This window comes from Vulpes lagopus, chromosome 3, assembly GCF_018345385.1.
Source record: "Vulpes lagopus strain Blue_001 chromosome 3, ASM1834538v1, whole genome shotgun sequence".
In the NCBI taxonomy this organism is placed as follows: domain Eukaryota; kingdom Metazoa; phylum Chordata; class Mammalia; order Carnivora; family Canidae; genus Vulpes; species Vulpes lagopus.
Genome location: NC_054826.1, coordinates 28897774 through 28910340, shown reverse-complemented (window position 1 = coordinate 28910340; position 12567 = coordinate 28897774). Strand labels below are relative to the sequence as shown.

At 36.0% G+C, this 12567-nt stretch overlaps 1 protein-coding gene across 4 annotated transcripts in view; it reads left to right on the top strand.

Moving 5' to 3' along the window:
* The window catches only part of CSNK1A1 (casein kinase 1 alpha 1), a 50777-nt gene that overhangs the window by 21247 nt on the left and 16963 nt on the right, over positions 1-12567 (top strand). For 3 of the 4 annotated variants that reach the window (XM_041747251.1, XM_041747249.1, XM_041747250.1), the window contains exons 3-5: positions 3035-3161; positions 6568-6666; positions 9089-9172. In XM_041747251.1, coding sequence (XP_041603185.1) covers positions 3035-3161; positions 6568-6666; positions 9089-9172 — 310 coding nt within the window. The remainder of the gene's footprint in view (positions 1-3034; positions 3162-6567; positions 6667-9088; positions 9173-12567) is intronic. The other variant, XM_041747252.1, reaches the window with a different exon arrangement.

Below are 12567 nucleotides of genomic sequence, written 5' to 3'. Positions count from 1 at the left end.
CACCGGGAGCTTGACGTGGGATTCGATCCCGGGTTTCCAGGATTGCACCCTGGGCCAAAGGCAAGCGCCAAACCGCTGCGCCACCCAGGATCCCAACAGCTTTGTATACAGTTTAGGTACAGTAAGTTCTAGACTAACTCTGCCATTGGCATTTCTGTTGCTTAGGGTAGTGGGCAAGATCTCTGAAAGATTAAGTAGAAACTTAAAAAAAAAAGAACTTTTCCCATCAGGCTACTTTTTTCTGCAAAATTTGGGTGTGAAAATTGGTTCCTTTTTGTGTGTTTGGTAGCAATTATTTATCATGTTTGCAAAGTAATTATCAAGAACAGTTGGAACAGAAGTATAGGAAGGAGTGTGAATTTTTTTAGATTTATAACTTTAGAGAGACAGAATGAGCACCAGTGAGAGGGCGCAAAGGGAGAAGGAGGGAGAATCTGAAGTACACTCCACGCTGAATGTGGAGCCTGAAGCAGGGCTTCTAACACTGAGACCAGGACCTGAGCTGAAACCAAGAGTCTGATACTTAACTGTGCCACCCAGATATGCTGTATATGAACTTTTTATACTAGTTCCTTTTTGATCTTTTATCTCATAACATGATTCTAGGGAGCGTATTCCTTGTGTCTGAATATGGAATCCACCTATGTGGTAGTTAAGTTTGCATTTCCTGGGAAAATGCCAGTTTTTAACTCCACATACTCTAATTTTTTTTAAGATTTTATTTATTTGAGGAAAAAGGAAAGTAGACTCCTGCTGTGCAGGGAGCCAAATGCAGGACTCTGTCCCAGGACCCCAAGATCATGACCTGAGCCAAAGTCTCAGCTGCTTAACCAACTGCTCACCCAGGCACCCCACATACATTTAATTTTAATCTTGATTTTTTTAAGTAACTGGCTTATCAATGAAACAACATATTAAAGCAAAATTTAAAAAATAGCAATAAACAGTTTCCCATTAGACTAATGATTTGTTAATGATATTGCCACAGATTTTTGTATAGCCATTTTCCCTCTTGTGAACATTTTTATTTATTTTATTTTATTTTATTTTATTTTATTTTTAATTTTTTTTTTAAATTTTTATTTATTTATGATAGTCACAGAGAGACAGAGAGAGAGGCAGAGACACAGGCAGAGGGAGAAGCAGGCTCCATGCACCGGGAGCCCGATGTGGGATTCGATCCCGGGTCTCCAGGATCGCGCCCTGGGCCAAAGGCAAGCGCCAAACCACTGCGCCACCCAGGGATCCCTCTTGTGAACATTTTTAAAACAAACTTGTCAAACAGTGGTAAATCTTGGTATCAGTTTTTATTGAAGTTAACAAAGAAATTACTCCAGTCTGGCTTTTAAAGTAACTTTTTCTTTAAAAAAGTTTTTTTTTGTTGTTGGCCAATTTTCTTTTCAAGTAGAATCTAGATAAGCTTGAAATCCCATTTTATTTATTTATTTATTTATTTATTTATTTATTTATTTATTTATTTATTTTTAAGGATTTTATTTATTTATTCATGAGAGAGAGAGGCAGAGACCTTGGTGGAGGGAGAGGCAGGCTCCATGCAGGGAGCCTGATGTGGGACTCAATTCAGGACTCCAGGATCACTATCTGAGCCAAAGGCACATGCTCAACCTCTGAGCCACCCAAGTTTGAAATTTAAATGGTAGTGCTGGGCAGCCCCGGTGGCTTGGCCTTTTAGCACCGCCTGCCGCCCAGGGTGTGATCCTGGAGACCTGGGATCGAGTCCCATGTCAGGCTTCTTGCATGGAGCCTGCTTCTTCCTCTGCCTGTGTCTCTGCCTCTCTCTCTCTCTCTGTATGTCTCTCATGAATAAATAAATAAAATCTTTAAAATAAATAAACAAACAGTAGTGCTTATATTTAGGAAAATGCCCTTACCAGAGTTACAGGTATATAGAAACTTAAAATCATTATAGTAATTCCCAGTCCTTGGAATCTCTAAAATGTAGCTATTTCTTCAGTTTGGGGAGGACAGTCTATTTACCCATAGTAATAAAGCATTGGATAATTAAAACAGGGCTCCAGTTAAAAGCACATGTATGGGCAGCCTCGGTGGCGCAGCGGTTTAGCGCCGCCTGCAGCCCAGGGCGTGATCCTGGAGACCCTGGATCGAGTCCCACGTCGGGCTCTCTGCATGGAGCCTGCTTCTCTCTCTGTCTCTCTCTGCATCTCTATGAATAAACAAATAAAAATCTTTAAAAAAAAAAAAAGCACATGTTATCTTTGTGGTAATACTTGTTATTTTCTACAATCAATCTAAGCAAAAATGTGACTCCTTTTTTTTAAAAAAGAGTAATTATTGATTAATATAACTTGTGATGGGACAGGAGTAAAAAGGATCTTCACTTTGTAAGGCTGGTATAGTGTCCATTTCTTCAGTTAGGAAGTAGCATCAGGTAACATCAAGGAACTTGCCAAAGATCATGGGAATCAGTGACAGATGAATATAGAATTCACATGCTCTGGTAAGAGGAGCATTAAGGTTACTGTGCAAGTTCTGTCTTAATAGAGTGGGGCCACTTGACAGAAGAAACTCTACTTACCCTTTTTTTGGGTTGAGCAGTGTAGTCAGTCAGTGGACTCACCATCTGAATAGAGGAAAACTTAACCTTAAATGAAACCTAACTGGGGACATCTGGCTGGTCATTCAGTGGAGCATGCCACTTTTGATCTCGGGGTTGTGAGTTCTAGTCCCACATTGGATGTAGAGATTACTTAAAATGTAGATTAAAAAAAATATATATATATGGTACCTTTATTTATTTACTTATTTTTATTTTAAAGATTTTATTTTCTCAATAATCTGTATACCCAGTGTGGGGCTAGAACTCAAAACCTTGAGATCAAGAGTGGCATGCTCCACTGAATTATGTCAGCCAGGGGCCCCTGGGGTAACTTTGAAAAAAACTAGATAAGGAAAACTATCTTATTATTAAATCTTAAGAATTTAAAAATTTTAGTGATATTAAGTGATAATCACCTTTTCATAAAGCTCTCCCTTTCCCCCTTTATTTTGCTAGGTGGTATGGTCAGGAAAAAGACTACAATGTACTAGTCATGGATCTTCTTGGACCCAGTCTCGAAGACCTCTTCAATTTCTGTTCAAGAAGGTTCACAATGAAAACTGTACTTATGTTAGCTGACCAGGTATGTGAAATTTTGATGAAAATAAAATTTGAGAATACTAATATTAACTGTAATGTAAATTTTTATAAACCAGAGTATGTGTCATCTTGTAATATGTAACCTTATGTTCAGCCAAAAAAAAAAAAATCGTAGATCTCATCAAGTGTTATACTACTCTAATACAACTTAATAGAGGTTTTCCTGTGGCAAAGGACAGAAAGGGATTATATTGATTTGTTACTTACCTGTAGACTAGTAGTTTTCAAGTTGTTCATCAGATGGAGTCTGTTTAAGTGAAGAACACAGGTTTCTTTATAAGATTTTTGAAGAAAGGGCTCAAAATATAGAAATGCTGTAGCGAGTAACTTTTATTTAAAAACAATTTTTTAAAAAGATTTTATATATTTACTCATGAGAGACACACAGAGAGAGAGAGGCAGAGGCAGAGACAGACACACAGGCAGAGGGAGAAGCAGGCTCCATGCAGGGATCCCGACGACGTGGGACTTGATCCTGGGTCTCCAGGATCACGCCCTGGACCAAAGGCGGTGCTAAACCACTGAGCCACACAGGCTGCCCTAGAGTGACTTTTAAATTTTAGATTGGATGTCAAAATAAAATGAGATGATAAACTAGCATTTGAGGTAGAATTCCTTTTTTTTTTTTTTTTGAGGTAGAATTCTTAAAAGTACAAATTCAAAGAATTAGAAAATAGTGTTCATTCTTTGTAATCAGCACCCGATTTTCCAGTATGATTAACATAAAAAACTTCAAGTGGCTCAAGCAAGTATTAGCAAATTACATTGTATTTGTGGTACATTAAGAACTCCCATGTTGAAAGGTTAAGATCCTCCTAATATGTGTTAACTAACAAGTGAGTGAATCCAGTCAAAAGAGTGTATTCTGTAGGTTCTGTAACACATAGGTATTCATAAGTGAACATTTATTGAGGGCCTTTCTGCATTACTTAGCACTGGAAGGTGCAAAGAAGAATAAACACTGTGGTCCCCTTTTCATCTAGGAGTGTACAGAAAGATGTAGAGAAAAATGAAAAAAATATGATGTACATGGTTTTGTGATAGAAGGCTGTATATTGGGTGCCCTGGTAACGGGAAAAATGTACTTGAAGGAAGGAGGGGGGTGGCAATAAAGCAGAATAAAGCAGTGACTTAAGGAGGTAGCTGCTGAGTCTGGGCTCTGTAGATGCTAGATAACTACTTGAGGGTAAGTAGTTTGTGCCATTTATTATCTTCTGGCACGCCTTTTGCCAGTGAATCCATGATCCAGTATCACTTAGCCTTGGACAAAAAGCACATCAGGTGAGACAAATGTTTTGGTTTTCTTCCTTTAATAAAGTACAAGTTGCTGCTTATAAGTAAAGGTGGTATTCGGACATTATATACATCTACTTTCTTGAAAACGTAAATAGTTTAAGTTAGAGATTACAGATTTGGCTTCAAGAGATACTTGTCAAAGTTCAAAATCTGTATGGTAGTAAAAGCTCTAGGGAAAATGGGGACAAATGAAAAATAGAATCCGGACACATCCTACTGAAAGGAGCAAGAACATATGGGTAGAAAGGTAATGCTTGTCTTTGGATACTGAAAACATTTTCAAATACTTAACTATCTTACAGAAAAGATAGATATATTTGATAATTTGACAAAACTATTTTAGAAATGATAAAAAGTGATGCCATAGTTAAAAGGCAGCTTTAAAATTTAAAGTTATTTGCATAACAAGGATAAACATTTTGTGTGTTTAAGATTTAATTTATTTATTCATGAGAGGCACACAGAGAGGCAGAGACATAGGCAGAGGGAGAAGCAGGCTCCATGCAGGGAGCCTGATGTGGGCCTTGATCCCATGACCACAGGACCACACCCTGAGCCGAAGGCAGACACTCAACCACTGAGCCTCCCAGGTGCCCCAATAATAATATTGTTATATGCAAAGAATTCTTAAAGTTAACAAGAAAAGGACAAGCCAAAAGAATAATGGGCAGAGTATGGATTGATACTTACAAAACAGTAAATGACCAGACTTCTAAACTACGTGTTAGCAAAGAAGTTAGGTCAATAACTATCATATTGGCAAAATTTAGAAAGAACTAATTAAAATAAGTTGGTTAGTGGGAAAAAGAATACTCTCAAGTGCTGCTGGAAAATGAAAGTTAGAGCCTATTTAAAGATAGTCTGGTGCTACCTATCAAAATGATAGCTGCTTCAACCCAGCCACTCTCTACAATTGTATGGGGTTTATAGCCCATAGAAATAAAGCACTACTAAGGTAAGGAAGCATTTGATTTACACGTTAATAGCCGGCTGCCTGGGTGGCTCAGTGGTTGAGTGTCTGCCTTAGGCTCAGGGTGTGATCCTGGAGACCCGAGATGGAGTCCCTGAGTCCTGTGTGGGGCTCCTTGCCTGCATGGAGCCTGCTTCTCCCTCTGCCTGAGTCTCTGCCTCTCTGTTTGTGTGTCTCTCGTGCATAAATAAATAAATAAAAATATTTAAAAAATATGTTAATAGCATTATTGTTTACAGTGGTAAGACAGTGGGAATAATAATGGTTGGGGAAAACTTATTTATACCATAGAATATTTGTGGCCATTAAAAAGAATGCTAAGACCTGTACCATTTGACTTGATAGAATTTCCAAGAAATTAAGAAAAGGTTGTTAGAATGATAGGCTTACTATTCAGTTTTTGAATATGATTGCTTGTGTGGAGAAAAAACATGGGAGAGTGCAAAAAGCATCTAAGGAATGAAACCCAGCATGTGTATGTCCCATGTTTTATGTTTGTGTTATATGCTACTAACTTCTAGGAATGTTTAGTTAAAAACAAGCAAACAAGAAGAAAATGAGTAGGATGCTTCTATTCTAGTTTAAAACAGTAACACCTTATATCTTTCAATTGGTCAACATCCTCATTCCCAAAGAGATGTGTGTCTTGACTTCATGAATGTGTGTGAATAAGAGCATGGAAATAGATAATGCCAGGCTGTTCTAACATGGGTTACCCCGGGGGTGGGGGTGGGGGGGCAGAGAGCTGGTTGTGGAAAGTTAATGATTTAGCTCTTACTAACTGAAAATTCCAAATTGATTACTTTGTAACTTAAAAATTGCAAACACCGATTCATCCTACCAGGTTAGATGTTGTGTTTATTATAAACATTAATACTAGAACATGCCAAAGAATAAGGCAGGTTTATGTTTAAGTATCCATCAATCTAGAGATAAATGGAGAGCCTGGTTGCCGTTTACATTTAATTTTGTCTGGCACTATCTTTGTGAACTCTAAATGAAGTTGTTCAAATATACCTGTGATCTTGAAGAACTGAGATACTGAAATAATTGAGATATAATGTGTTGCTTTCTTGTATTACAATTCAAATTACATTATCTTTCACCCCCTCTTTTTTTCCAGATGATCAGTAGAATTGAATATGTGCATACAAAGAATTTTATACACAGAGACATTAAACCAGATAACTTCCTAATGGGTATTGGGCGTCACTGTAATAAGGTTAGTCAAATGTTCTTTGCATGAAAGAACAAAAGAGTAAAAACTCCAGGCATTGCTTTGGTAAACTTTCAGTCTTTAAAAGTCATGGAAAATTGTATTTGCTGTTGATGATTGTTTTAAAAGCTTGTGCTAGAAGGATGATCAGCTAACTCTATTAACTTAGTAACTTGAAATAAATTTTCTCCCAACTTAACCCAACCAAGGTTAATTATTTATATGGGAAAAAAAATTCCCAAGGGCTTTATAATGAAATGTAATCATATGTTACTTAATTATTCAACAATTGTATCTATTTTTCACTCATTCAAAAAATAAAAAACCCCATATACTTTTTTTCCTGAATGCTAAAATCAGATTTTAACCTTTGTCTCTGAAGTGTGGGTTTTTGTAATATATGTGCTTGTGCCAGCGTGGGAACCACTGACCCATCTGTCACCATGGCGTTAACATTTGCTGACTGAGCATGATCATAATGAGAATTCTTCAGTCCTTGGATTTGTGTATTCAAAAGGATAACTTTTGGGCCTGCTTCAAAAGTAGTTGACAGTTTCTTACTTGGGTGCATCATTGGGTGGATTCTCTACCCTTCCTCCCCCTTTCAAAGGAAAATTATAGTCAAGTGAAATGAATGTTCATACAACAAAATTAGTATGCTTTGGGGTCTCAGAATGGTTGAACATACGGGGTGATTGGGTTTTAGCTAGTGGCGCATGATTGTAGTTAGAAACTAATTGTGTTGAAATTTTTTCTGCAATGATTAGTTTTATTGAGTGAATTGCTTTATTTATCGATTCAATGTTGAGCTCGGGCAGACAGGCAGCATTGGCAATGCACTAAGCATGTTACGATCTGATGATCTGATAGAAATTCTCAACTTCAGGACAACTTGGGGCTTTTTGGTTTTTGTTGTTTTTTTGTTTTGTTTTGTTTTTGGAAGGAAGATTCCCATTTGTTTTATTAAATCTTTAGGAAATGTTTGGTGTTTTTAGGTCTGGCTATACATGTTTACCTTTGTTTGCCTGTATGAATGCCAACTTGTAGCCATTACCATTAGAACTGGTGTTATTTGTTAATGCGTGAGACATAACTGTTGGTCTGACCAAGTTTTAGGGAATTAAATTTTTTGTTGAAAGTTAAATGTTAAATAACAAAAGGTGTGTATATCTATATATAACTTATCTTGCCATTCCCAAATTGCATCCTTTTTTTTTTTTTTTTAATATTATAAAGCTTCTCTCTCTGAAGCATCCAGGTTCTTAATTGTTACTGCAAAACCTGGTAATTTAATTAAGATAAAAGAAATTACTGGTCTTAATTTTTTGGGCAGTTTTGTCAGTTTGACCCTGATCTTTGGCCATTTCTCAGCCCTCCTTCCCCATTTTCTTCCTGCTAAATACCCATTATCCTCCTGTGATCTGTGTTCTGCATGTCAACATTGCAGTACATGGTTTTTGGCTTAAAATCAAATGATGACCTAGATAATACCTCTTTGCTTCCCCCCCTTTAAAAATAGCTTGTTAATTACATAGTTGTATTAAGGTGTCCATTTTGCCCCGTGATGATAACTTTTTTAGAATATGTTGTATCCTCTTTAGAGATATTAAAAAATATATATCATGGAGCAGATTGCTGTTAATACAGATTCAGAGAGACCCTAGGGTAGAAGTGCAGTGTTTCACTTAACTTTTAAGATTCCAATTCTAAATGTTGTTCTTGAACATTTTAGATTAGTGTTTTGTTTATGTAGTTGGTTTTTAGTGTTTTCTTTCTGTATTGTAGTTTGGAAAAAATGCCAGTTTTATGAGACTGGATTCTTTGGTTAGCTTGTTCTAGCAGTTTTCTATTCATGGGGAGAAAAGAGTGGGGGGCTTTTGAGGGTTTTTTTTTTTTTTTCCAAGTCAAATTTCTTATTTGGAAAATTGTTCTGAATTTGATATTTAGGAGTGACCACTCCAATCTTAGTGAATTTGTTCATCTCTTTCAGTAATTAGCCCTGCATGCTTATGAAATACAATTTTGAGGTGACTAAATGCCTTCTACCTCTTCCTTACTGAAGATTTTTTTCCCCTGTACAATCTTTTTTGGGGGAAGGGCAGATTGTGATACCAAATATTACAGAGCCAAATTCCCCATTCTTTTTATTTAAAAATTAAAGAGCCAAATGTCACCATTGCTATCCCTGATTCAGGCAGTGACACAATATAGTGGCATTAAAAACTTGAGTATTTTCCAGAATTCAAATGTTCTTGAGCATGTGATTCTTATTTGGAAAACTGAGAAGCTACAGTGCTTGGTGGAAGAAGGATGGCATTTGGCTACCCTGTTCTTTCTCTAATGCCTCGGTGTTGCCTGTCTGCGCCGGCCATTGTTGCAATGTAAGCAATACTGTTTGATGCACTGCCACCCTCTATTGTCTGTTTAGTGTTTAGAATCTCCAGTGGGGAAGAGGAAAAGAAGCATGACTGTTAGTACTTCTCAGGACCCATCTTTCTCAGGATTAAACCAGGTCTGAAACTGTCTCCTATTCCAACCTCAATCCCAAATTCATGTGCTTTTCTTTTTTATTGTTTTATTTTGATTATTTTTGTTTTGTTTTAATTCTGGAGAATGTAGATCTTGCTCAAGCATCTCTTACGTTGGCATTATTCAGACATACTTGGCAAACATATAACATTACTAAGATTTTTTTTTTTTGTGGCTTTTGCTTAAAGCTTGTAAAGTTTAGAGAAAACCTAAATGAAAACAGGATTATGTTTAGATCTCTAACATCCACATGAGGAAATGATATGTTGGTCTAGTATTGAAATTCTTTGTCTAATGGTAAACTTGAGATAAGACTGTTTAGTTTTTAAAGATGTATTTGGAGTTGCAGAACTTTAATGCATGAAACATATCTAAATTCTGTTGCATTAGTGCTGTATGATGAATATATTCTGCCTCAATTCTCTTCCCCTTTCCTAGTGAACTTCAGGTAAGTGTAGTTTAGTTATGAGATATAGCGTTTCTAGAATTGATTTTCTAGAGTTATGAATTCTCCAACTTCAACCAAATTGCTTTTAATATGCTGAAAGAGCATTATATACTCTTGAACTAGGAAACGTTGCAGTCTAACAATATAACAATAACATCATTGAAGCACTTAGAAACAATTACCATTAATAATACGTGAGTTCAATTAAAAGGAATGATAATCTGATGATTTAGGTTTTGGCAGGCTAAGTAAACACCCCAATAATTTTCTTTTCTTTTTTTTAAGATTTATTTATTCAGAGAGAGAGAGAGAGAGAGGCAGAGACACAGGCAGAGGAAGAAGCAGGCTCCGTGCAGGAAGCCCGACATGGGACTTGATCCCAGGTCTCCGGGATCATAACCCAGGCTGCAGGCAGCGTTAAACCGCTGCGCTACTGGGGCTGCCCCACACCCCAATAATTTTCTTAAAAATCTTTTTATGTAGGTGGAACTCCATATTTTCTTTTAACTTTCATAGAAGTTAGCGAGCTTTTGTTATGCTCTTGAGAAAATAAATGAATCTTGATCAGTCAATTTAGTACATACTGAGAAGCAAGTATTGACATGACTAATCAAAAAGAGAAAAGTTGTATTTGGTGTATGAGCATACTTTGTAGTTTAAAAGTATGTTCCGTACCTTATACCACATGCATCATCTGGGTGATTGTTTAATCCTTTTCCATACTGTCCACCGTTATTCTAGGGACCATCTTCTTTTGCTATTAAATAGGTTTCTGAAATTCAAACTTCTGTTTATTCACAAAGAAATAACAGTTGTGACTAATTCTTAATTGGAAGGAGAGAGGTGGGGGGGTAATTAGGCACATTACAAAGCACCTAGTGCCCCATTTTTGCTTATCCATTCATTCACACATTTATATTTTATAGCATAATCATTTAGTAATTTCCATAAAATTATATTGAATTGTTTATTTTCTCTACATACAGGTTAGTTCAATTGCGAGGAAAAGTGATCTTGTGAATTTTTTGGAAGGGCAGGGAAATGTGACCCCTGTTTAAGAGAAAAATTGCTAGATATACTAAAAGCTAAAATTAGTGGTAGTGTTTCTGAGGAAAGTGCACCTCTGCTGGATGGAATTACCCTGGTATGTCCAACATTAACTCATTCCCACATGTGTTTGAAGAATAGGCTGCATTCTATAACACAGGCATAAATTTTACTTGGAACACAAAATACAAATCCACAGAAAAGCAGCTTGACCCACCAAAGACATTAGACTTTTTGCATATGCAAATCTATAAAAAATTACATTATCTTAGGACTTACTGAATATTGGCTTTTCCTGGTTTGGTTCTTCCTTTACATATATGCGGCTTTTTGGTTGTATCCTTGGTATTCTGTGGTGTCATGTAAACACTTCCATTATGTTAATATTCATTTTTAAATTCCAAGCAGAGGGCTACTATAAAGCAGCTTGATAGGTACCAGAAGATGATGAAACCACCAAGAGATTGAGATTTTTTTAAATTTTGCATAGTTTTCCTTTTCAGTTGTTTGCTCTTAAAAGAAGACACTTCATTTAGCAGTGAAATTATTTTTCCTGACTCATTCTCAGTTTTTATAGGAAAAGAAAATTTAGAGTTGATTTGCTTTGTAATTTTTTTGTTTTGAGATTAAAGTTTGAGATCGTGTTTGAGAAGATAGTGTTTGTATATATTTTTTTTGTTTTCTTAATAAACTACATTTCATCCATTAGAGTTGTGGAAGGAAAGAATCTAGTAAACACTGAAGTTTTATAAAGTAATCTTTTAAAAAGTTGTGAGAAAATGTCTGGTTATAGTTGCAAATGCAGCTCTACTGAATGTAGACCTAAAATAGGAATGAAACTGTCAGGTATATTCTTGTCAGTTCCTGTCTTCTCCATTTGGAAGTATTAAAAGAAGCAATCCCAGAAAATATCCTTTAGAGGAGAGTCATGTCCTAATCACCTTTTATTTAAAACCCACAGAATCTTAAAGGTATTTTTAAAAACATTTAAAATTAAAGTTGGATATCCTTTTGTGATTGTTTTTGCCTTGTTTTAAGTGTGAATCTGCAGAACTTAAGTCATAATTTTTGGTTTGCTTAACAGAAATGTAGTTTGCTCATTTTAATATTTGTATACTAAGTCCATTTTCATAGCAAGAGAAACTTGAGTGTGAGCTTTATTTCTTTGTGTTTTATAAGACTGACTTTCTCATAGTCGTTTAATAATGTGATTGCTGAGGAAGTGAATTTAATTTTACTAGAGAGCTGTCATCCAGTTAAATTTTACTAAAAATTTAATATTCATTCTTTAATGGTAGACTAGGTCAAAATAAGTATCTCATTGTTACCTTGGTGACACAGATTCAAATCTTAGTGTCTCATCCAGTGTCCAGTTAAGGCTAGGGTACAGTCTGCCTGATACGTATTTTTCTTTTTCTTTCTCTTTTTTTTAGATTTATTTATTTATTTAGGTAATCTCTGTGCCCAACATGACACTTGTACTCACAATCCTGACATCAAGAGCCTCATGCTCTACCAACTGAGCCAGCCACATGCCCCTCTATAAAAGTTTTTTATCCTCCTAAGAGAGGAGTTTGATCAGATTTTTTTCACCTAAATCAGTCACTTTATTTATTCTTAAACAGACCCTAATAAGCTAGGTAATGTGTTTCCCAGGACGTCACAGATTATAAAGTGAGCAGAAGGGATCCAAAATCTGCTTTTTGAAAAGAACTACAAAATTTAGGCATAACTAGGGGGAAAAAAAAAAGATCTAGGGCACATAGTATGTACTGTGGGGGCACAAAGACCTGCCTTGTTGGATAATCTTTGTAAAAATAACTTAAATAAATGAGTTTATGATCAAGACTAAAATTTGAAGTAAAGATTATTTATTTTGCTTT